At 43.5% G+C, this 24899-nt stretch overlaps 1 protein-coding gene across 1 annotated transcript in view; it reads right to left on the bottom strand.

Moving 5' to 3' along the window:
* Nucleotides 1-20439, bottom strand: part of LOC129638147 (ATP-binding cassette sub-family A member 17-like) — a 102340-nt gene extending 81901 nt beyond the window's left edge. The window contains exons 1-6 of the mRNA XM_055562715.1: nucleotides 20323-20439; nucleotides 15260-15345; nucleotides 14450-14711; nucleotides 7479-7606; nucleotides 5569-5731; nucleotides 2445-2704 (exon numbers count right to left, since the gene is read on the bottom strand). Coding sequence (XP_055418690.1) covers nucleotides 2445-2704; nucleotides 5569-5731; nucleotides 7479-7606; nucleotides 14450-14711; nucleotides 15260-15313 — 867 coding nt within the window. The 5' untranslated portion in view covers nucleotides 15314-15345; nucleotides 20323-20439. The remainder of the gene's footprint in view (nucleotides 1-2444; nucleotides 2705-5568; nucleotides 5732-7478; nucleotides 7607-14449; nucleotides 14712-15259; nucleotides 15346-20322) is intronic.
* Between the last annotated feature and the right edge of the window lie 4460 nt (nucleotides 20440-24899).

Here is a 24899-nt window from a genome sequence, read left to right as displayed (position 1 = left end):
GCCAAAGTACTGGAGTTTCAGCTTTAGCATCATTCCTTCCAAAGAAATCCCAGGGCTGATCTCCTTCAGAATGGACTGGTTGGATCTCCTTGCAGCCCAAGGGACTCTCAAGAGTCTTCTCCAAAACCACAGTTCAAAAGCATCAATTCTTTGGCGCTCAGCCTTCTTCACAGTCCAACTCTCACATCCATACATGACCACTGGAGAAACCATAGCCTTGACTAGACGAACCTTTGTTGGCAAAGTAATGTCTCTGCTTTTGAATATGTTATCTAGGTTGGTCATAACTTTCCTTCCAAGGAGTAAGCGTCTTTTAATTTCATGGCTGCAGTCACCATCTGCAGTGATTTTGGAGCCCAGAAAAATAAAGTCTGACACTGTTTCCCCACCTATTTCCCATGAAGTGGTGGGACCGGATGCCATGATCTTTGTTTTCTGAATGTTGAGCTTTAAGCCAACTTTTTCACTCTCCTCTTTCACTTTCATCAAGAGGCTTTTGAGTTCCTCTTCACTTTCTGCCATAAGGGTGGTGTCATCTGCATATCTGAGGTCATTGATATTTCTCCCAGCAATCTTGATTCCAGCTTGTGTTTCTTCCAATCCAGCGTTTCTCATGATGTACTCTGCATATAAGTTAAATAAGCAGGGTGACAATATACAGCCTTGACAAACTCCTTTTCCTATTTGGAACCAGTCTGTTGTTCCATGTCCACTTCTAACTGTTGCTTCCTGACCTGCATACAAATTTCTCAAGAGGCAGATCAGGTGGTCTGGTATTCCCATCTCTTTCAGAATTTTCCACAGTTTATTGTGATCCACACAGTCAAAGACATACACATGATTTAAAACTTCATCTTCACTTAAAGCACATAAACGTGTAATGTGTGCCAGTACTGCGATGTCAGAACATGAACTCTTCTGAAGTGTGTGCTGCTCACTGGAGCACTGGAGCTCATGTGATTGTGCTGGGTCTTCAATGGGGTGCAGGCTTTTCGCTAGCTGTGGCGAGCTAGGGCTACTCCTCACTGTGGTCCACGGGCTTCTCATTGTGGTGGCTTCTCTTGCTGTGGAGCATGGGCTCCAGGGACCACAGGCTTCACTAGCTGCGACACACAGGCTCAGTAACTGCAGCTTGCGGGCCCCAGAGCACATGCGTTCAGTAGTTGTGGCCCACAGGCTTAGCTGCTCCACAGCATGTGGGATCTTCCAGGCCCAGGGATGGAACCTGTGTCTCCTGCATTGGCAGGTGGATTTTGTACCACTCAGACACCAAAGAAGGCCTTCTGATTTCTTATTTAATATTACATCTTCTGTTGTATGTGCTTTTGTATATGTGTGTAATTTCCTTTGTTTTCTATTTTTTGGTATATGGACTATATTTTCTTTCTTTTTATTTTTTCCAGGGTTTTAAGAATTAAATGTCCTACTTTTCAATACTATTTGGTGTTTACTTTTAAGCTTTTCAAAAGTGTTCTTTATTCTTGTCTAGAGAGCAAACTCAAGTGTGAAATAGGAAACACACAACCAAGTCAATGATCTGGGTGAAAATATTCGATGCCCACCCTCTTCCCTCCACCAATCTGTTGCCGAAATGACTTAACAAATAGGAAAGAGAAAACTCCCTCCCTGAGCTGGCAATGAAAAAGGGTTTCCAACAGCACACCAGAAGCTTCTGGCTTCTGTGGAGCTTTTCACTCCATGCAGAGCCAAGTGGAGAGGCCTGCCATCAGGCCCTGTCTCAGCAGCACCCATCACAGTGGGTTAAGATCCCTACCTTCCGCCACGTCTGATTAAGCAGGAAACGCCCCCCTGCCCACAGCCTCCCACAGCAGACTGATCACATGAGAAGGCAGAGCAAACCAGACATCACTGGTGAGGCCAAGCGTGGCTCACAGAGCCACTGGCCACCTATTTTAGTACATAAGAATCAACAAAAAGAGAAGAAAGCGGAGAGGCTGAGAAGATTTTCTTAAAGAGCAAAAAGTGAGGAGAGAAGTAACAAGAGAGGTTATGTAAGGAACAGAGGAGGGCAGAAAGATCTACCCTATCTTAAGTTGTGGCTTCTAGAGAACGCTCCCTGTCTACCTTGCCACAAAATTAGACTGAGTTAATTTTGGATGATTATTCCTCTCATTTGTCAGTTAGTCAGTTCACAAACATTTTCGCACACCTGTTGTGTGTGAGGCAGTGTGCTGGCAAGTCAGAAACCTTGGACAGGTTCAGACAGACAGTCCCCTTCTGAAAGTAAGAGTTCATCTAATAACATGAGCTAAGCTGCAAGCCGGTTAAAATGGTGAAAGAACATCCAAGTTCCAGCTCACCTCGAAGGCTGCTCTCACACCTAAAGCCACCTCTCACCTGCCCTGGCTGCCCTCCTACCCTGGCCATCATTTATTAGCAGTTCCCACACATTCCTGGCCACCTGTCTGTTATGACAGGATTACCTTCAGCTTTCTCTCCTTCTCCAGTACGATGGAATTGATGGTGATGAGCTCAATGCAGATGAAGCTGAGCATAAGGAAAACAGGGAACTCATTCTGAAGGACCAGGAAGAAGATGTCCCGCACATATGCACCATGTGGGAATCTCTTCAGAAGCACACTGAGGCTCTGAAACAGCCCGGTCGTCTCAGTGGGAGCGTGGTGCCACATGATGGCTCTATCTGTCGCATGCTGTATGGCCAGAAAGCCTTCTTGGTAGTATCCTATACGAAAAAACAGTGGATACAAGCACAAGAGATTAAGGACAAAGATGCAAAACAACTGATAATTCAGATGGGTGATGGCTAGCCATTCATACAGTCAGGAATAGAAAAGGCACTGCTATAGCCAAGGTGCTACGATATAGAAGTAAAAGTCACAGTGGGACTCGTGTGGCTGAGGGATGGTGTCTTTTATCAGAAATAGGGTAAATGGGAGTTCTGGGCAGACAAATGAGGGATACCCAACACAACCATCCTTGGGGCAGGGGGGCATCTCCTCCCCTGAGTCCTCAGGCTCTGGGGAGGGTGCCCACTCTGCAGTTGTGCTCAGCACCACACAGGAAGAGTCAAATTCAAAGAACTTGGAAGACGCAGCCCCTCTCAACTGCTGTGACATGTCCCTGAACTGTCCCTGCTGTAGTCCAAGGGTTATGGTCACTGAATTTTGCTGCCAAACCTCAAAACCAGTCTTCACCATAAGCAACCCTTGTTTCAATACAGCATAGCTGGTGTGCCAAGGTCAGCTTTTGGGAACAATAAATAGATTGAAAGGCAAAGATCCCTGGTTCTGGAGTTTTCTCAGAAATAATGGCCCACATCCAAGCAAGGGTCGCCAGCCCTCCATACCGGCAGAGCCAAGCAGGGTATGCCAGCATTAGGGTAGAGAGGACTGAGGTCTTCTGGTGGCCGAGACCTAGGGAGGCCTCCAGATGTGTCAGGATAAAAAAGGCAGGAACAAATTGTTAACGATAAAAGTCTGGGAACTGTTACATATCCATGATTGCAAGCAGGAGAACTGCCACAGAACTGCTGACACCCTTTCTAGAATTACATGACACTATAAACCCTGGGACTTGGATTCCCATTTGGGGGGCTTGCAAGCCCAAAGCTTCAGGTCAATAGTGTGGCCACTCTACAAGGTGCTGCAGACTGGCGACTTAGTTTTCTAAGAGCAGTTCATCCTCGAGGGCCCAGAGAGGACGGTCACCCTAAACCCCTCATGAAGACCGAGACCAAAACACGACAGGGGTTTGGAGGGCGCAAGTCCCAGAGAGGCCTGGTTCATGCGCCTCCAGTCAGGAGGCCACTGCTTACCGTGGAGGAAGCAGGATGCGCGAGTCTCCGCGCCGCCCCACTGTCTTCCCTCAGTGCAGGGAGCTAATGGCAAGTACACACTGTTATAAGCGGGAACATAGAGAAAGCGCTCATTCTTGTAAAATGCTTCCATTCTTCTCTTGAACAATTCAGTATCATTACAAAACAATTAGCGGCTAAACTGCTGGACTAACTTACTCTAGAATGTAAGCATTTTACTAAACGCCACATTCTTTTTTTTTTAATGTTAATTTATTTGGCTGCACTGGGTCTTAATCATGGCACATAGGATCTTTTAGCTGTGGCATGTGGGATCTAGCTCCCTGAGCAGGGATCGAACCCAGGCCCCCCACATTAGGAACACAGAGTCTTAGCCACTGGACCACCAGGGTAGTTCCCTGAATGCCACATTTCTAAATGCACTGCTTCAACCTCTTCTGAAATGTTAGTTTAGCGAGTGTTCAGACACAAAAACAACACAAATGGCGTCACTCCTAGAGGAGAACATGGGCAAAACACTCTCTGACATACATCACAGCAGGATCCTCTATGACCCACCTCCCAGAATATTGGAAATAAAAGCAAAAGTAAACAAATGGGACCTAATTAACCTTAAAAGCTTCTGCACATCAAAGGAAACTATTAGCAAGGTGAAAAGACAGCCTTCAGAATGGGAGAAAATAACAGCAAATGAAGCAACTGACAAACAACTAATCTCAAAAATACACAAGCAACTCCTACAGCTCAACTCCAGAAAAATAAATGACCCAATCAAAAAATGGGCCAAAGAACTAAATAGACATTTCTCCAAAGAAGACATACAGATGGCTAACAAACACATGAAAAGATGCTCAACATCACTCATTATCAGAGAAATGCAAATCAAAATCACTATGAGGTACCATTTCACACCAGTCAGAATGGCTGCGATCCAAAACTCTACAAGTAATAAATGCTGGAGAGGGTGTGGAGAAAAGGGAACCCTCTTACACTGTTGGTGGGAATGCAAACTAGTACAGCCACTATGGAAAACAGTGTGGAGATTTCTTAAAGAACTGGAAATAGAACCACCTTATGATCCAGCAATCGCACTTCTGGGCATACACACTGAGGAAACCAGAAGGGAAAGAGACACGTGTACCCCAATGTTCATTGCAGCACTGTTTATAATAGCCAGGACATGGAAACAACCTAGATGTCCATCAGCAGATGAATGGATAAGAAAGCTGTGGTACATATACACAATGGAGTATTACTCAGCCATTAAAAAGAATACATTTGAATCAGTTCTAATGAGGTGGATGAAACTGGAGCCTATTATACAGAGTGAAGTAAGCCAGAAAGAAAAACACCAATACAGTATACTAACACATATATATGGAATTTAGAAAGATGGTAACAATAACCCTGTGTACGAGACAGCAAAAGAGACACTGATGTATAGAACAGTCTTATGGATTCTGTGGGAGAGGGAGAGGGTGGGAAGATTTGGGAGAATGGCATTGAAACATGTAAAATATCATGTATGAAACGAGTTGCCAGTCCAGGTTCGATGCACGATACTGGATGCTTGGGGCTAGTGCACTGGGACGACCCAGAGGGATGGTATGGGGAGGGAGGAGGGAGGAGGGTTTAGGGTGGGGAACACATGTATACCTGTGGCGGATTCATTTTGATATTTGGCAAAACTAATACAATTATGTAAAGTTTAAAAAAAAAAAAAAAAAGACTGGATGAAACCAGCTCATGACGATGCACAGAGGCTTCCTCACCTGGAGCTCCCCCTTCAGAAACTCCATAGTCTCGGGGCTCTTGGCTTAGGTTAGGAGGATAAAGAAAGGATGTGAGCCAGCCTTGCATGTCATCTTGTTGGAGGATTAACCTCAAGGATAAATAATTCCTCTGAAAGAAACTGAAGCGCAAGTAGTACTTAACCTATGAAGAACAGAGAGAAAACAAATGCAGTCATGAGATCGAGGAACTCAGAAATGGAACAGGACACAGCAGGGCTGTGCCTGACAGTAGCTGTGAGAGGAGGAAGGGCACCCGCGCGGGCAGACATCCTCTGGGGGCACACGCGGACGTGTCTTCCCTGCATCCTTCTGTGACCAGCCTAAGAAACAAGAGGGGTCACGACTCCTGTCAGGAAAGCAGTGAAAAGGCTCTGAGTGCAGGCTCTGGAGCCAGACCACCGGGATCCAAACCCCCGTCTCCTAATGAGCAGCCTCGGCAATCTGGGCAAGTTACCTCACCTTGCCTAGGCTTCCTCATCAGTAAAACAGGAATGATGTTAACAGTACCTACCTCCAAGGTGCTGTGGGATCAAGTAAGACGGTCCCTGGGATGGGCCTGGCATTTGTAAGTGTCCAACATCCCGCACTAGTTCTAACAACTGATTGTTAGATAGACTGTACCAGCTCCAGTTCAGTCGCTCAGTCGTGTCCAACTCTTTGCAACCCCATGAAGTGCAGCACGCCAGGCCTCCCTGTCCATCATCAACTCCCGAAGTTCACTCAAACCCATGTCCATTGAGTCGGTGATGCCCTCCAACCATCTCATTCTCTGTCGTCCCCTTTTCCTCCTGCCCTCAATCCCTCCCAGCATCAGAGTCTTTTCAAATAAGTCAGCTCTTTGCATGAGGTGGCCAAAGTATTGGAGTTTCAGCTTTAGCATCAGTCCTTCCAAAGAACACCCAGGACTGATCTCCTTTAGAATGGACTGGTTGGATCTCCTTGCAGTCCAAGGGACTCTCAAGAGTCTTCTCCAACACCATAGTTCAAAAGATCAATTCTTCGGTGCTCAGCTTTCTTTATAGTCCAACTCACATCCATACATGACCACTGGAAAAACCATAGCCTTGACTAGATGGACCTTTGTTGACAAAGTAATGTCTCTGCTTTTCAATATGCTGTCTAGGTTGGTCATAGCTTTCTTTCTAAGGAGTAAGCATCTTTTAATTTCATGGCTGCAATCACCATCTGCAGTGATTTTGGAGCCCAGAAAAATAAAGTCAGCCACTGTTTCCACTGTTTCCCCATCTATTTGCCACAGCAGAGCACAAAAGCTATACATCAGTGGTTTTCCCATCCTAAAGCAGAAATCAAATATTCTGATATTTAAAACACTGCCTTTTCCTTAAATGAACAGATCCACCATATCTGAAGTCCATGGGATTAGTAATAATGACAATTACTATTCCTTCTGGAAAATGCCTCTGCTCCAGGCCCCATTCTAAGCACTTTATAGGCATAAAACTCATTTAATCCTCACACTGGTTCTATGAGTTAGGAACTACTATTAATTCCATTACACTGATAGAGAAACTAAGGCCCAAGAATGACAGTGACTATCCCAAGGTTACACAGGAGGAAGTACAGAACTGGGACTCCAATCTATGGGATTGGGCACTGAGGCTCCCTTCTGGGAGCTTCTGTAGGCCAGTGGCTGAAAATATGCCATCCTGTACCCTCAGGACACAAGCTTGCTCCAAAATGCCTTCTCTTTTGAAGAATAAGAAAACAGGATTTAAGATATGAAATCAGAAGTATTGTCTGATCTCCTCTGGATATAAGACAGCCACCAGCCGACAAAGCTGATGAGGCACAGCTTGGTAACAGGATTGCTTACTGAACTCATGTTGATGGCGGGCATCATAAGACTGTGACGGAAGAGATGCTCTTACCTCAAGTGGCAAGGGTTCCGTGTTGTCATTGAAGTTATGATCAAAAACAATCCCAGTCAATACATAAAAAGCTTTAGGATCTTGAATTATGTACTTTTCAAACACAGGTACTGAAGGGTAGCCTAGAACTACAAAGAGAAAAATCCAGTTAGTGAGTAGTTGGCAGGGGAGTGAGGATAGGGGTGTTAAATGCTGCCCAACTACCCTCTTCTACCCCAAAAGATACGGACTTCCATCTCCTCGGCTGGCAAATGTCACTCACTCACCCCTTCATCCTGCCAACGAATGTGCACATCCTATATAATACACCCAGAACCATCCTGGGCAGTGGGAATGCATAGTTGATGATAACAGCTAAACCTCTGTGGGGTCTCAAAGCTCTTGCGTATTTGAGTTCTTCTAGGCTGACTCATTGGAAAAGACACTGATGCTGGGAAAGATTGAGGGCAAGAGAAGGGTCAACAGAGAATGAGACGGTTGGATAGCATCACCAACTTGATGGACATGAGTTTGAGCAAACTCCAGGAGATGGTGAAGGACAGGGAGGCCTGGTGTGCTGCAGTCCATGGGGTCACAAAGAGTCGGACACAACTTAGTGACTGAACAACAACAAAGCTGCACTTGGGACTGAAGTAGATAAAACACAATTCTTGTTCACGTTAATGAGAAAATTATCACTGCATTTCCAGCTTCTCTTCATGGTTATAAAAACCAAAAGTGGAAACGAAATCATCAAGAAGTATAGCTTCTCTGATGAGAGAATGAAGTTTTAAAAGTCACCTGCCCTCACATCTGACTGGCGATTCAGGATCCTCCTTGAGAATAATTCTATCTCAGAAGGCTGAAGGTGTCACCACACCACTGAGCACGCCATGCTGCCAAGGGTAACTTTACGTCTGATTCCTCGGAGGTGACCAGAAACCTGTGAGACTTCTGTTCCTTGATCCCTGGGTTCAGAAATGTCACTAACACAGGCCCACCTTTGCTCTTTCTTGTTCCCTTGCTTGTGATGAGCGCATCTGCCCGGGCTGGAGATGCCAGTGTTCAGAAAGCTTTTCTCTATTGCTGTTTTCCTCCTGTCATTTGTCACCTTTCTTTCTTCCAGAAATCTGAATAGATGAGCTGGGACTTCCAGACATGCCCTTCATGTCTATCCCCTCATCCTTCATACATATTCCTTCATCCATTTCTCGGTCTCTTGGCTTTACAGTCTTAGAGGCTTCTCTTGACTTTACCTTCCCCATCACCAACAGAACTTCACACATGTCCATCCTATTATTTCCATGAATGTTATTTTGATAATCATTTTTAATTTCCAAGTCCTCTGTTTCTTCCACTGTTTCCTTTTTTATGGGGGTCTGGTTTCACTTTGGAGTGGTAATATTTTCTCAAATGTCTCTGGAAATACTAATGAGAATTTTTTATTAACTAGATTAAAAAAAAACAACAAAAAAAAACAGGGCATGCACCTGGTAGAATTCTGAGTGATCCTAAAGGTTAAACCGGAGAAGGCAATGGCACCCCACTCCAGTACACTTGCCTGGAAAATCCCATGGATGGAGGAGCCTGGTTTGCTGCCATCTCTGGGGTCACACAGAGTCGGACACAACTGAAGTGACTTAGCATAGCATAGCATAGCAAAGCTTAAACAGTGGAGTCCTTCAGCTCCCATTGGCTCCTGATTCCTTTATCATGACACAATCTCTGTAAGCCAATTTCTTTTGTATATTAAAAAAAAATCCATGACTTATGTTTTTGGCCATGATGGAGTAACAGAGATTGAATTTATCCTCCTACCACAAATAATCAAAAAACTGGACAGGAAAGAAAAGAATCAAGTTTTTCAGACAATGGCCAATACATAGCACAGCATTATGATTCCTGGGAAAAGAGAAACAAATAAGATGACCACTAAGAGTGCTCTGGTTTTCTGTCTGAAGGCACATTTCAGACCACAGAGCAGGGAGGGGGAACCCAAGTGGAACACAGACAGCTATGTGGCTGCGTTGACAGAGGTCTGAGTTGGAAGAGTCTGAAGTGGCTTTAAGTTGCAGGCCAGAGTTCCCAGGAGAAGGCTGTGCTGGGAAATGGCCCCAGAAACCTGCTCAGAGGACCCTTTAATGACTCCTATGATGTGCCCTGCCTGGGTGAGCAGGACAGGACGGGCTAAGTGGTGCCCAGAGCCCACTGAGACCAGGAGGCACTTGAGTTCTGACCAGCCAGTGGGGACAGTTCCTGGTGATCACTTGAGGTGTTCAGAAGAGTCACACCTTAGTAATGGAATAAATTAACTCTAAGGTAAAAGCTGTTCCACACCTTGCCCCACACACAAAAAAGGTTAAAACAACTCCTGAAAAGACTTTTTGGTGAAACTGAACTTTACCTTTTTACCAGAACAAAACCCACTCTTTAAACAACCACTTGATCCGCAAAAGCTGAGACTTGATCCAGTTCTCAAACTGTATCCAGTCTCAAGACTTTTCTGTTTTGTAGATAAGTTCATTTGAACCTTTTTCTTAGATTACACATATAAGTGATATCATATGGTATCTGTCTTTCTGTCTGACTTCACTCAGTGTTACAGTGAAGGTGAGGGATAAATTGGAAGACTGTGACTGACATATACACACCACTATATATAGAATGGATAATAAGTACCTACTGTATAGCACATATTACTATACTCGGTAATGGCCTACACGGGAAAAGAACCTAGAAGAGTGGAGATGTGTGTGTGTGACGGATTCGCTTTGCTGTGTACCTGAAGCTAACACAATGCTGTTGCTGTCGTCGTTGTTGTTTACTCACTCAGTCATGCTCAACTCCTTTGGGATCCCATGGAACTTCCAATAAAAAATTAAAAAAAAAAAGACTTTCTTTCTCTTCCTCTGTATTACTTTTTTGATTATTTTTTTGATGCTAGCAGTTTCTGGGACTAAGACCTCCCAGCTGAAGTTCTAAATGGAATAGTGAGGGCCCTGTCTCTTAACTTTTCTTCTGTATTTTGTCATTTCATTTCTCTCTGTGCTGTATTCTGAAAGTCTCCTTCAGCTCTGTCTTCCAGTTCACCAGTTTGACCTTCAACTGAGTTTTGTATCATATTCTGATTATTTTTCACTTCTAGAAGTTCTGTTTGGCTCTTCTCCCCCCTCACATCTGCTAGGCAACTCTTATAGTGGAATGCTAGCTACAAATATTTTCAGGTTGTCTTTTATATTTTTAAATATAGTAAACATAGTGATTTCATAATGTGAGGCTAATAATTCCATTATCTGAAGTATCTCTGGTTCTGTTTCTGCCGTCTGTCGTTCACACTGATCTTCACCCTTGCTCTCGTTTCCTGGTATGTGCTCACTGACTGTGACACATTTGTGGCCGCCCTTCTTTGAGATACAGAATCATGACATGTTCTTTCAGAGGAGGTGACATTTGCATCTGGCCATCGACATCTCACTTTGTACTTTGAGGGGTTCTCTCTTCTTTTCTTTTGACAACCAGGGGATGTGAATCTGGGCTCCAAACCCTGGGGGCAGGTGCTTCTGCTACTGTGCTGTTTTCTCGAAGCCCCTCCAGGGTGGGAAAGAAGCTTGTTCTCTTCTGGCTCAGGCTTACAGTGGGAGTACAGGCATTTGGGGTTCTGGCTCCATGGGAGATGGTCTCCTATGAGACATCCCACCTGAATGAGCTCAGTTCCCTCTTGTACGATGCAGGTTTCACAAGAAGCAGTTTGGGGATTCCATTGACCTCTCTCTGTGTTCTTTCCTTCACCTGGATTTTTTTTTTTTAGAAAAATATCCAAGAGTACGGAAATATTTTAACAATACAATAAATAAAAAGTAGGTTAAGAGTTCATACAAGACGATTCAATTTTGTTAGAAAAAAGGAAAGAAGGGTGTATACAAGGCTTTGAAAAATCAAAGTGAAAGTCACTCAGTCGTGTCCAACTCTTTGCGACCCCATGGACTATACAGTCCATGGAATTCTCTAGGCCAGAATACTGGAGTTGGTAGCCATTCCCGTCTCCAGGGGATCTTACCAACCAAGGGATCGAACCCAGGTCTCCCACACTGCAGGTGGATTCTTTACCAGCTGAGCCACCAGGAAAGCCCATACAAGGTTTTAAATAGCACTTATATCTGGGTGATAGGATTATGAGTACATTTGCCTTTTATCCTATACAAAGATTTACTGTTGTTCTTTTGTTTCTTTAGCCTTATTTAGATTGCCTTTTTAAACACACACATATACATACACACATATTTTGTTAAATTGTACAAAATAGTATACTTACAGGAAAGCATACAAAACACAAACGTTCAGTTTAATGAACAATTATGAAATTAACATCTAAGTAATTAATCCCTGGATCAATATATTTTTACCCTATTTTATTTGTCTTGATAGTTGGGTTGGTCCAAATAACCTAGTGTGCCATATTTCCAGAAGCAGAACAGCAATAATCTCTTTCCCAGAGATCCCCAGGAAAAAATCTTGCTGTTTCCTTGAGTCTTACCAAGTTATGTGTCTTCCCTGGACAAACCCCTACAGTGAGGGGACTGCCAACTAGTACAGAGAGATTACAAGTCATCCTGCACCCAGGATGGAGCCATCATGGGCTCAGAGTGGGAGAGGAATCAGGCCTCCAGGGAGGAACAGGTTCTGTGTGTATATCAAAAGGGTGGATAGAAAGGGAAGGAAAACCCAGATGTCTATCGTGGTTTGGAAGAGATCATCAAGCTATTGCTTGTCCTTACTTCTAGGCTGGAGGATTTGCTTAGGGGAATGGCCTGAAGGTATTAGTTGTTCAGTCACTCAATTGTGTTAGACTCTTTGCAACCCCACAGAACGCAGCCTGCCAGGCTCCTCTGTTCATGAGATTTCTCAGACAAGAATACTGGAGTGGGTTGCCATTTCCTCCTCGAGGAGATCTTCCCAACCCAGGGGTTGAACCCGCATCTCCTGCATTACAGCCAGATTCTTTACCACTGAACCACTAAGGAAACCCATGGCATAAACAGGCATAAACAGAGTTTAACTTTTATTCCCTATCTCTTTAATATTGTTTGCAATTTTCAATGCAAGGAACTTTTGTATTTATTGTAAATTTTAAGTTCCTTAAAAAAATTTTTTTAATTCCATAAAAATACATCCCAAACAGTTAACAAAGAATTCTGGGGAGTGGGATTAGGGAAGGGACTTTAACTCTGATCTCTGTTCTGTGTCACATATGGTTCTGTAATAAGGCGAGAGCTGTGTGAGGACAGGAGTGAGCCATGGAGACGGCAGGGAGGCGGGCGCAGGTGAAGACGGCGGTGCCACAGCACCCAAGCAGCAGAGAATCCCAGGCAGGAAACGCGTGAGCGCAGCCCGCACGCTGAGGGCAAAGGCGAGGAAGCGCTGGGCCTAGCAGTCAGCAAGCCATCTTTCCCTCGTGAATGTCTGCGAGTACCAGCCCCTTCCAATCACCGCTCCAGAGGACAGCCAGAGAAATCTCTGTACAACAAATGACACTGCAGTCTAACCTGTCTTCTCCAAAGCCCTGCAATGGACCCCTTCTGCGTGCAGAAGAAAGCCCGACACTCTGACAAGGCCAGCGAAGCTCTGCACGCTGTGGCTCCTACACACGTGCCCTAACCTCACCTAACTCAACCACGTCAGCTTCACCTGCTGACTTCCAGATCCTCAGTCACCCCAGGGACTGGCTGCTCGCTGTCCCCCTCCTGGATAGCCCCTGAAAGCCACCACCCTCCCATTTCCTATGGGTGGATCATCGTGTTTTATCACACTTATCACCTCATCAGGGAGGATTTCTTTTTTTTTTTTTAATTTTGTAATCTCGTATTTATAAAAGGTAGCTGAATTAGAATAGTATTTTAGAATACTAGGAAAGCATAAAGCACAACTTTTGAAATAGTTTCCCCACATTCTACAACTGAGGACCTTTAAAAGAACTGCCACATTGAGTGCCACTCAAGAGGTGGGGGAGTAGAACCCTTTCTTTTCACTTTCTGCCTTATGTATTATTAGAATACTTTAGAAAAACATATAATTATAGTAACTTTGAAAAATTATTCCACATTTTGAAAAATTTTATCTACCTAACTGCATTCATTCACTCAATAACTATATCCTGAACACCTACTGTGCACCGGGCACAGTGTGTGCATGGAACACACACGCCTCTGCCCCGTGGCGGAGGCAAAGCACTGCGGGGAAAGGCAGGCATGCACAGGAGCGCAGTGAGCGGCAACGCTTTAACTACACAGCTATCAAGATGCTATGAGCCCATCCAACAGGATTCTGTGAGAGAAAAAGGCAGAATTGGGAAACCTAAAACCTGCATTCCTAAGTGCCATTTTAGCTGAAACCAGAATGATAAGAAGGAAAAGCTGGAGGCAAACGGTTCTGTCAGAGGGAGGAAAGGCTCCCAGAGCCCAGGATATGAAAGGGGGCACGAGGAGGGGGGAAGCACGCAAGACTGGGGAAGGCCCGACCTGGCTCAGCGTGGCGGGAGCCACTGAGGGCAGGGCACAGGCTGGGCACTGGCCAGATCCCACCCATCTTTTAAAGACCTTTTTGGCTCCACATAGAGACTAGATGAGAACGGGACAAGAACAGGAGAAAAGAGATGGCATAAAAAGCTAACTCAGAATCTCTGAGTGTTTTCTGTTTATTAGACAGAGACATATTATAACTGCAAACCAGGACTTCTGATTAAATATATGAGATGACCAGTGTCACTTTGGTGAGTTAGAACAAACACTTCACATTTTAATTAGCCTTGAAGCCTTGTGACATAAATATACAAGTCTCTTGTGTGTGTTGTGTGAAATAATAAAGATACATGCAGACTCTTTAGAATTTGGAGAGCCCAGATGTGGAACCACTACTGTAAGAACTCACAGGAAAAAACTTCAGATTAGACTTTATAAAAATGCCCCCTCTGTCCTGCCCCCATCTTTATGGCTAACCTTCAAACTCAACAGTAAAGAAGTCTTTCACCATTTCAGTGATATTCTTCAAAGTTTCACTTTTGGAAGGGATATAAACTAATTGAAATTTATTTTTCAGAGGAAATTGATTGAAGAATTCTGGCAGAGAAGTGATGTCAATTACATTGTAGTCTATGGGAGGTCTCTTTCTTGGCAAACTACCAAAACGAAGATATATTATAACTGCACAAAACAGTAATGGCATCAAGATTTCAAGGACTGTTACCAGAGTCTTTCGTTTCTAAAATAAAAACAAAAGCCATATATTAATCCAAAATAGAACACAAGCGTTAAGATACTACATGGGAAATGTTCTTCCATTAAGAACACTTTCAATCAACTACACTTCACTAATAAATATGCTAATCCAAAATAGAACACAAGCACTGTCACTGCATGGCAAATGTTCTTCCATTAAAAACACCTTCAATCAACTATGCTTCACTTATGTGTGTGTGTGTGTGTGTGTGTATGAAAGAATGCTTATATTTCTTCCAGCCTCCCCTGTACAACATATGAAAAAGAAAAAAAAAACAGAATGAGAATTAGCTAGAAACATCTGCTTTTATCTTTTCTGTAACACCAATGGCTAGAAATCAGTAGCAACAATGGTTATCTTCAGTAATTAGAGCTAACGGAATTACCACAGAAATGTGGCTCATTTGCAGAAAAGGGCTACTTTACAAGTTCTTAATTTCTTCTTTACTCCATGATTAGAAACCAATTTAACTACATCATTCAGTTCCTCCGAAGGAGATTCACATTCTCCCTACAGATATCCATACCCACCTTTAAAATGAAATTCTTCCAGAGAAGAAGTTTTAAGTTCCTGAACATCGCCATTTTTCTAGCTGAAGAGGAGCGATCGCCGCTAGCTGGGAGACAAATGGGGAGATGTTACTAACGTTAAAATGCTGAGTGGCTCTTTGGGCCTGGGGACGCTCTCTGCTCCCAGGCTTTCGGAGCCCCGCCTGGACCACTTTTCCTCCTTCTGGTCCAGCGGTGCTGGCCCCTCCCCTCCCCGCCCTCTGAGTATTAAAGTGCTCCAGGCCCCACCTGTGGACTCAGAGCGGCGCCACTCTGTAGGTGCTCTCACTCACTATTTTGGGTTTAAATCCATCTACATGATGACTTTTTACATTTACATTTCCAGCCTTGAGTTGCTTCTAGACCCAAATGTTCAACTGCCTGCTTGTCATCTCCACTCAACCTGCCCAAACGAGTCTACTCATATATTTCTCCTAAAACAGATCATTCTTACAGTCTTCCTCTTCTCAGACAATGTCAGTTCATTCTTCCAGTTACACAGGGTTACTGATTCTACTTCTGAAATAGACCAGAATTCAATCCTTTTTCACCACCGCTTCTCTTGGCACCCTGGTCCAACATCGCCTCATCTCTCGCCTGAACGCCTGCAAGGGCCTCTTTAGTGGTATCACTGCTCCTGCCAACCTGCAGACCATCCTCCCTGCAGCAGCAGGAGCGATCCTGTCGGGCCACATCCACTCCTTCACTCAAAACTCTCCCGTGGCTCCTGTTTCACCGCAGGGAAGAGCCTGGCCTTGCTGATGACAATGAGCAACCCATGGGATGCAGCCTGTTAGCTCGCTCATCTCTGCTCACCCGTCCCCTACTCTACCGCCCCTCCTTCTGCCCTCCCGAGTCACAGGCTTGAGCAGAGGAGCCACATGTCGGCCCCACACCTTTGCCCCTGCTGTTTCCTCTGCCCAGCACACACTTCCCTCTCATGTTGACATGGCCAGCTCTTCTACTTTTTTCAGATCTTTATTTAAAAGTCACTTTCTCAGCCTTTCTTGATCATCCTATATAAAATTTCAAAACACTGAACATTTTGTATCAATCTTCCCTGTCAATTTTGCTTCTTAGCACCTTTAAACTATTTAACTTGATATTTATCTGATTTAATACGATTTCCCTACTAGAATTCACATGCTTCAAGAAGGCAACATTTTTTTGTCTTTTTTTTTTACCACTGAATCCCCAGACACAAGAGTAGGGCCAGCATGCAGTAGTCAGTCAGCAAATACTGAATGAATAAATAAATAAATTAAAGGGCCAGCAATTTTTGTAGGAATGTGGTTGGAACAGACATAATTGTGAGGAGACTAAAACGCTGGACAGCACCAAGTTCCCTGTCTTTTCAGTCTGTGTTTCCCAAGTGTAACATACGCTTTAGCTTTTAGATACTACCACAATGAAGCTTTCTTTTTCAGAAAAATATTTTTCCATTGAAGAAAGAAAATGTATATTTTTCCTTCAGTTAAAGTACCTCTGATGTTGCACATTAGAAGTTAAAGAAACTGGGGACTCCCCTAGTGGTCCAGTGGTTATGACTCTGCTCCCAATGTAGGGGGCGCAGGTTCAATCCCTGATCAGAGAACTAAGATCCCACACTGCCTCACCACATGGCCAAAAAAAGGAAGAGAAATTAAAGAAAGAGCATTATGACTAGTACATGAAATATCACTGAATTGTACAATTTTAAATGGCTAATTATGTGCTATGTGAATCTCCCCTTGATGAAAAATAATAGTGAATGAAGTGATGCATTTACTTAGTCAGCTGCCGCTGCCATAACCTTACATGACAAACTCCACACCAGAACTCACTGACCAAGAGCAACAGGCATCATTTACTTCCTGCCTATGGGTCTGCTGGAGATTTGTGGCTGTCCTGGCCTCTTGGGACTGTCTGGACCTGTCTACAGGTCTGTCATGGGCTGTATGGTGTCCCCTCAAATTCACATGTTGAAGTCCTAACCACAGTATCCCAGAATGTGACTGTCTTGGGAGTTTGGACCTTTAAAGAGGTGAGTCAATTACAATGAGGTTGTTAGCGTGGGCCCTAATACAATCCGACTAGTGTGCTTAGAAGAGGACAAAGTCTGGATACACAAAGAGGCATCAGGGATGCAGAGCACAGAGGAAAGACCACGCGAGGACACAGCTAGAAGACAGCCATGTGCAAGTCGATGAGAAAGGTTTCAGAGGAAACTAAACCTGCTGACACCTTGGTCACAGACTCCCAGCCCCCAGAACTGTGAGAAAATAAATTTCTGTTCTTTAAGTCCCCCTGTCTATGGTATTTTGTTACAGCAGCCTGAAATAATACCGGCCTGTTCTGTGTCTCCTCAACTAGTCACCCACTGGAGCATGTTGTTCTAGTGGCAAGAGGCCAAGACAAACCACGCAGGTACATGGAAAGCCTGTGCTCACAACACTTGCTAAGCATCCTAGCAGCCAAAGCAAACCCCATCCCAAGCCCAGTGTCAGTGCAACAGGGGAAGAAACAAACTCCTCTGGTGACAGCGTTGCAGCATCACATGGTGAAGGGCATGCATGTGAAATCTCATTCAAGGAAAGAGTGAAGAGCTGGGAACAATATCCATCTACCAAACATTCTGCATTTAATTATTTAAAAATTCCATTAGAATTTGCCAACCTAAACCCTCACCACTGAAAAAAGGAAATATTTTGGCTCATTACTGGCCCAACACAAAAAGTAACAGCCAGAGACAATGAGAATACATGGTTTTCTCTGATCACAGTTCCAGTTCAATGGAATGGGACAGCAAAATAGTAAGAGCAGATGGAGGTTTTCATATCTTTTAAAATTTGTGATTAATACAGATGTTCTTTTAAAAGAACATCTGGACTTCCCTGATGGTCCAGTGGTTAAGACTCCAAGCTCCCAATACAGGGAGCACAGGTTCAATTCCTTGACTGGTAAGTTTCGCATGCTGCCAGAAATGGCCAAAATTTTATAAAAATAAAAGAGCTTTTATTTAGATGCTTGTAATATACAACAGGGTTTCCCTGATGTCTCAGTGGTAAAGAATCTGCCTGCAATGAAGGAGTCCCAGGAGATGTGGGTTCGAACCCTGGATCGGGAAGATCCCCTGGAGGAGGAATGGCTACCCACTCTAGTATTCCTGCCTGAGAAATCCCATGGACACAGAAGCCTGGTGGGCTACAGTCCAAAAGGGTCACAAAGAGTTGGACACGACTGAGTGAGCACGCAGGAGGGCACGTACAACCAGCAATCATGTGTTTAAGGCACTGTCTCTGGGCAAAATGATACCATAAAAAGACTGATCAGTAGTGGAGCTCATCTTCATGGAACCTAGTGAAGAAAAAAATCCTAGTGAAGAAAAATAATATGTACGAAGGAAAACATTATAGCACAAGTAGAAAGTGAGAATCAACAGAGATGCACTTAAGGGTAAACAAACACAAGTCTAGAAAGGCCTCACAGGTATACAGGCCCTTGTTTTTAACAAAGCTGACACAACAGGACACAGGGTTCAAAAAACTGCTCAGAGTCAACTGGGCCTCCACCATATACAAAATAGCAACTTCAGATGACATACAGATCAAAACGTGAAAGATAAAACAATGAAGCTTTTAGGGGGAAAGCAAAACATAGTCATGACCCTACAGTAGGCAAGCATTTCTTAAATATGACTCCAAACCACTAAATACAAAGAAAAATGATAAATGGAATTATATCAAAATTAAGAATTTCTATTCTGCAAAAGACGTTATCTATAATGCATTTGTTGTTGCTGCTGTTGTTGTTCAGCCGCTCAGTCATGTCCGACTCTTTGCGACCCCATGGGCTGCACGCCAGGCTTCCCTGTCCTTCACCATCTCCTAGAATTGCTCAAACTCATGTCCATTGAGTCAGTGATGCCATCCAACCATCTCGTCCTCTATTGTCCCCTCCTCTTCCCACCTTCAATCTTTTCCAAACGACTGGTATACAGAATATTTAAAGAGTTCCTACAAGTCACTAAGAAAAAGACAGATATCCCAACAGAAAAACAGGCAAGAAATCTGAACTGATGATTTCCAAATGAGATACCAAATGGCCAGTAAGCATGAAAAAGTGCTCAACCTATCTGGTCATCAGGGAAGTGCATTTTAAAACCACACAGCTGACACTGAGATGGGGATCTTTGCACAAGAAGTTTATTGAAAAGCACTCTCGAAATCAGTGCTTTGGAGAGTAAAGGAAGCAGGCCTGAGGAGAGAGAAGCCAGGCCTCAGTGGAGTCAGGATGAAGGCCTCAGTCACTTCCGCAGGCTCACAGCATCACAACAGAACACAAAATGTGAATTATCAGCCTCATGCCCGATTATGAGGACTCTAGGATTCAAACAGGTCCCAGCAAAGCAGGGAAGGGATTAAGGAAACTCCGTTTATGCTATATTTGGGGAAACAGATGGCTGAGACAAAGAAAAAAGTGCTGAAAATAAGCAACACAACAACTATTCAGAATTTCTACACGAATACATTGCTAGTCCTTTGACCCACCAATCCCACTTCTAGGAATCTATTCTACAGACACAACTGCACAAACATGAAATGACGTATGTACTAGGTTATTCACTGCAGCAGTGTTCCTAACAGCAAAGAACTGTAAACAGCCCATCAGTAGGGGATATAAACTGGTGTTTACCTAAACAATGAAATGATATGCAATCTTTAAAAGGGTGGGGGGAGAGTTCTATGTACTAGCTGAAATCTGGGATCTGCAAGATACATATGAGAAAATATATTTTCTTATTTATAACAAACGTGAGAAAATATATGAGAAGAAGAATAGAGACAAAAGAAAGAGACAAGATTATAGACATAAAAGGTAAGAAAGATGCAGATAATTAATGTCCCTGAGCACAGAATCATGAGCTGATGTTCTTGGGTGCCATAACAAACAGCACAGGCTCCATGTCTTCTTGAACAACAGAAATTTATTTTCATACAGTTCTGGGGGCTAGCGGTCTGAGATCAGGGTGTCAGCACAGCCCAGTCCCCCCATTGAGGGCTTACCTCTTGGCTCACAGACGGCCACCTTCTCGCTGCACCCTCACACGACGGAGAGAGACCTCCCTCTCCTTCCCTCTTCTCACAGGACCAGTCTGTCAGAGCAGGGTGCTACTCCTACAGCCTCATTTAACCTCCATTACCTGAAGCCTCTGTCTCCAGGTGAGTCACACTGGGACTGAGTGCTTCAACACATGAATTTTAGGGGAACACAATTTGATCCATAGCCCATGGCATAATTAGAACAGAAAATATAACAAAACAGAAACAGACTCATAGACATAGAGAACAGACTTGCTGCCAAGGAGGAGGGGAGAGGGAAAAGGATGGACTGGGAGTTTGTGGTTGGTAGATGCAAACAATCATATTTAGCATGAATAAACAGCAAGGTCCTAATGTATAGCACAAGGAAGTATATTCCATATCCTGTGATAACCATAATGGAAAAGAGTATAAAAAAGATTGTATTTTTTTTAAAAAGAACAGAAATATACATAGATATATAGATACACATTTGTATTAGGAGAAAACATGCTTTAAATGATGGAATAGCTGAATTTGAAAAAAAAAATTTTTTTTTTTAGATCTTCATGTTCCAGTAAAAACCTAAATAGAACTATAAAAATAGAGACCACCCTGGTGAATCACTGAACATCATGGATAAAGATTCCTACAAGCATCCAGGCAAAAAAAAAAACAAAAAAATATCAACTCACATCACTGACCAGAAGGGAGAAAATCATGCAGCCTCCCTCAGTCCTCTCCCCAGAGACTGTCAGCAAACAGTGCAGGAGTCTCCTTAGAGGATGGAGGCAAAGGGCACAATTCTAAGACCTTATAATCAGCTGGGTTAATAGGCAGGTATTTTTAAGCATTTTTAAGCAAACATCAACGAACCCATAAATACCCTGGGGAAAAAATTGAGGATGAAATGCAATCAGTGCTCAAATAATTCCAAATAACTCAGAAATGGGTCAACTTTCACAAGAAAAGTACTTTTACTGGGCAGTGAATCTAAAGGGTGTCTCAAACTTGAAGTGCCCACAAAGGTACTCTTGATTTTATTCTCTCTGCCTTGTCTACTATCCAGCTCAGTAAACGGTAAGTTTATACCAGATGCTTAAGCCAAAATCTAGGTTTGAACCTTAATCTCTTTCCCTCACCTCTCATATCAAATCCATCAGTAAGTATGATTCTGTCTCTGAAAAATATCTCAATATCGTCCACTTCTTTCTTTGTGATTTTCATTTATAAATATCAGAAGTCCAACTCAACCTAACTTAAGCACTCTCCCCAAAAAGAATTCATTACTCACATAACTGGAAGTCCAAAGTGGAATAAGCCAGAGAACACAGCTGAATCCAAACAGTCAAATAACATAATCAGAGTTTTTTTCCCTCTCCATTCTACTTTCTTCGTGTCTTCTTGTCAGTTCAGTTCAGTTCAGTCGCTCAGTCATGTCTGATTCTTTGTGACCCCATGAATCGCAGCACACCAGGCTGCCCTGTCCATCATCAACTCCCGGAGTTTACCCAAACTCAGGTCCATCGAGTTGGTGATGCCATCCAGCCATCTCATCTTCTGTCGTCTCCTTCTCCTCCTGCCCCCAATCCCTTCCAGCATCAGGGTCTTTTCAAATGAGTCAACTCTTCACATCAGGTGGCCAAAGTATTGGAGTTTCAGCTTCAGCATCAGTCCTTCCAAAGAACACCCAGGGCTGATCTCCTTTAGGATGGACTGGTTGGATCTCCTTGAAGTCCAAGGGACTCTCAAGAGTCTTCTCCAACACCACAGTTCAAAAGCATCAATTCTTCGGCGCTCAGCTTTCTTCACAGCCCAACTCGCACATCCATACATGACCACTGGAAAGACCATAGCCTTGACTACTTGCCAAACTTTGCTGGCAAAGTAATGTCTCTGCTTTTGAATATGCTATCTAGGTTGGTCATAACTTTCCTTCCAAGGAGTAAGCGTCTTTTAATTTCATGGCTGCAATCACCATCTGCAGTGATCTTGGAGCCCAGAAATATAAAGTCTGACACTGTTTCCACTGTTTCCCCATCTATTTCCCATGAAGTGATGGGACCAGATGCCATGATCTTCGTTTTCTGAATGTTGAGCTTTAAGCCAACTTTTTCACTCTCCTCTTTCACTTTCATCAAGAGGCTTTTTAGTTCTTAACTTCACTTTCTGCCATAAGGGTGGTGTCATCTGCATATCTGAGGTTATTGATATTTCTCCTGGCAACCTTGATTCCAGCTTATGCTTCTTCCAGCCCAGGGTTTCTCATGATGTACTCTGCATAGAAGTTAAATAAGCAGGGTGACAATATACAGCCTTGACATACTCCTTTTCCTATTTGGAACCAGTCTGTTGTTCCATGTCCAGTTCTAACTGTTGCTTCCTGACCTGCATACAGGTTTCTCAAGAGGCAGGTCAGGTGGTCTGGTTTTCCCATCTCTTTCAGAATTTTCCACAGTTTATTGTGATCCACACAGTCAAAGGCTTTGGCATAGTCAATAAAGCAGAAATAGATGTTTTTCTGGAACTCTCTTGCTTTTTTAATGATCAGTGGATGTTGGCAATTTGATCTCTCATTCCTCTGTCTTTTCTAAAACCAGATTGAACATCTGGAAGTTCATGGTTCATGTATTGCTGAAGCCTGGCTTGGAGAATTTTGAACATTACTTTACTAGCGTGTGAGATGAGTGCAATTGTGCAGTAGTTTAAGCATTCTTTGGCATTGCCTTTCTTCTTGTCAGGCAGGCTCTAAATACATGGGGCTGCGAGGAGATGGCCCCAGGAGCTCTAGGCTTATATCAAAACCCCAGAGAGAAGAGAGTCTCCATCCAGGTGGTTTCCAAGAGGACTCTTAATGGGTTAGCTTGAGTCTCAGCAGGGTGGCAGATGGAAGGAAGGTAGGGAAAAGTGGCGGAGAAGAGGTCAGCATCTCCTGAACCATATGGAACAGTTATCCCCTTACACACCCACTGATACACAGACAAAGAAGGTTTCTGTTACCAGCAGAAATGGAGGGGGGGCGGCGGGCAATTTCTGTTTTCCAGAAAACAGAAATTCATCCTGCATACAAAATTTCTAAACTTCCCTGCCTGATATAAAAAACCATCTACATACAACATAAAACACACTCGCTCCCTCTCCAAAAAGGTCTGCCAGGTTTTGTGCAGTTTCTGCATCCAGGATCAAGGTTAGGCTGTCAGGCAATGAGCATTCCTCTGGTCCCGGGGTGTGTGTGACTCCCCAGGGCATAGCAATTCATGCTAAAAGATGAGAATATGATCACCCAAGTCACCCAACAGATATTGAAAAGGGGAAAACTGGTTGAATCTGCGATCCTTCATGGCACTTCACAAGTAGGGAATAGGAGGCAATTTCCCTTCTGAGCAGTCACAGAACCTTAGTAGCTCACTTCCTATTGGTGTGATTTTGAGAAGCACCTAGAGATTACCTTAGGGTTTGAGAGATTGCAGAGTTTTATTTATTAAGCATTTCCCCCACTTCCAAAAATAAAAGTCCAGCAAAATATCAGTCTTTGCCAGTCGATTTACATTATGTTGGCTCCCTAAGCTAGGAATTAAAACCAGAAACTCTGCTCAAGCACAGGGCTTGAGTCTGGATGGCAGCCATGGAGTTCTGTCTCTTCCCACAGATAAGGTCTCTCAGGTTCTCGGTTTACTTTTAGAAGTCATAGCCCCTGACTCTGAAAGGACTGAGATATTGATGTGGTTCCCTGAAATTAGTTTAATGGAGTTCTTGTTGAAAATACATTCAAGATGAAAATCCATCATTGTTGGTATAATTCTACCTTAAAAGTGTACACTCAAATCATCCTTGGGATCAAAATGTCCCCCATATGAAAACAGGGTCAACATAAGTGAGTCAAAAGAGTTCATACACCTCCACGGACTATTTATGAAAACACAGTGGTGTAACCATAAAAAAGTCAGAATTCTAAAATGCTGAATAATATTGAACATATTCCTAGATCAGAATGCATTGAAAGTAAATATTAATAAGATAAAAACACTAAGAACAGGAAAAATAAACAAAAAGCCCCACAAACCTTTGAAAATTAAAAACTCTCTCCTAAACCACAAAATACTATATAGACCAAGAAAATGAGAGGCTACAGGCCACAGGCTGGCAGAAAACATTTACCAAAAAAACATATGTGATAAAGGACTGTTATCCAAAATATACAAAGAACTCATATAACTAAACAGTAAGAAGATGAAAAACCAGACTTAAAAATGAGGAAAAAAATTAATGAGATAACAAGTACATGAAAAGAGGCTTAACATCATTGATCTTAGGGAACTGCAAATAAAAGCGATGAGATGGCACCACACACCTATTAACATGGCCGGGCCTTCCCTAGTGGTCCAGTGGTTACAAATCTGCCTGCCAATGCAGGGGACATGGATTCCACGCCTGGTTGAGGAAGATCCCACATGCCGTGAGCAACTAAGCCTGTGTGCCTCAACTACTGAGCCTGCACACTCTAGAGCCTGTGCTCCACAACAGGAGCAGCCACCGCAGCAAGAACCCCATGCACCGCAACC

The sequence above is a fragment of the Bubalus kerabau genome, chromosome 23, assembly GCF_029407905.1.
Source record: "Bubalus kerabau isolate K-KA32 ecotype Philippines breed swamp buffalo chromosome 23, PCC_UOA_SB_1v2, whole genome shotgun sequence".
In the NCBI taxonomy this organism is placed as follows: Eukaryota; Metazoa; Chordata; class Mammalia; order Artiodactyla; family Bovidae; genus Bubalus; species Bubalus kerabau.
Note: the sequence above shows the minus strand (reverse complement) of the source record. Positions and strands in the feature narration are given on the sequence as shown.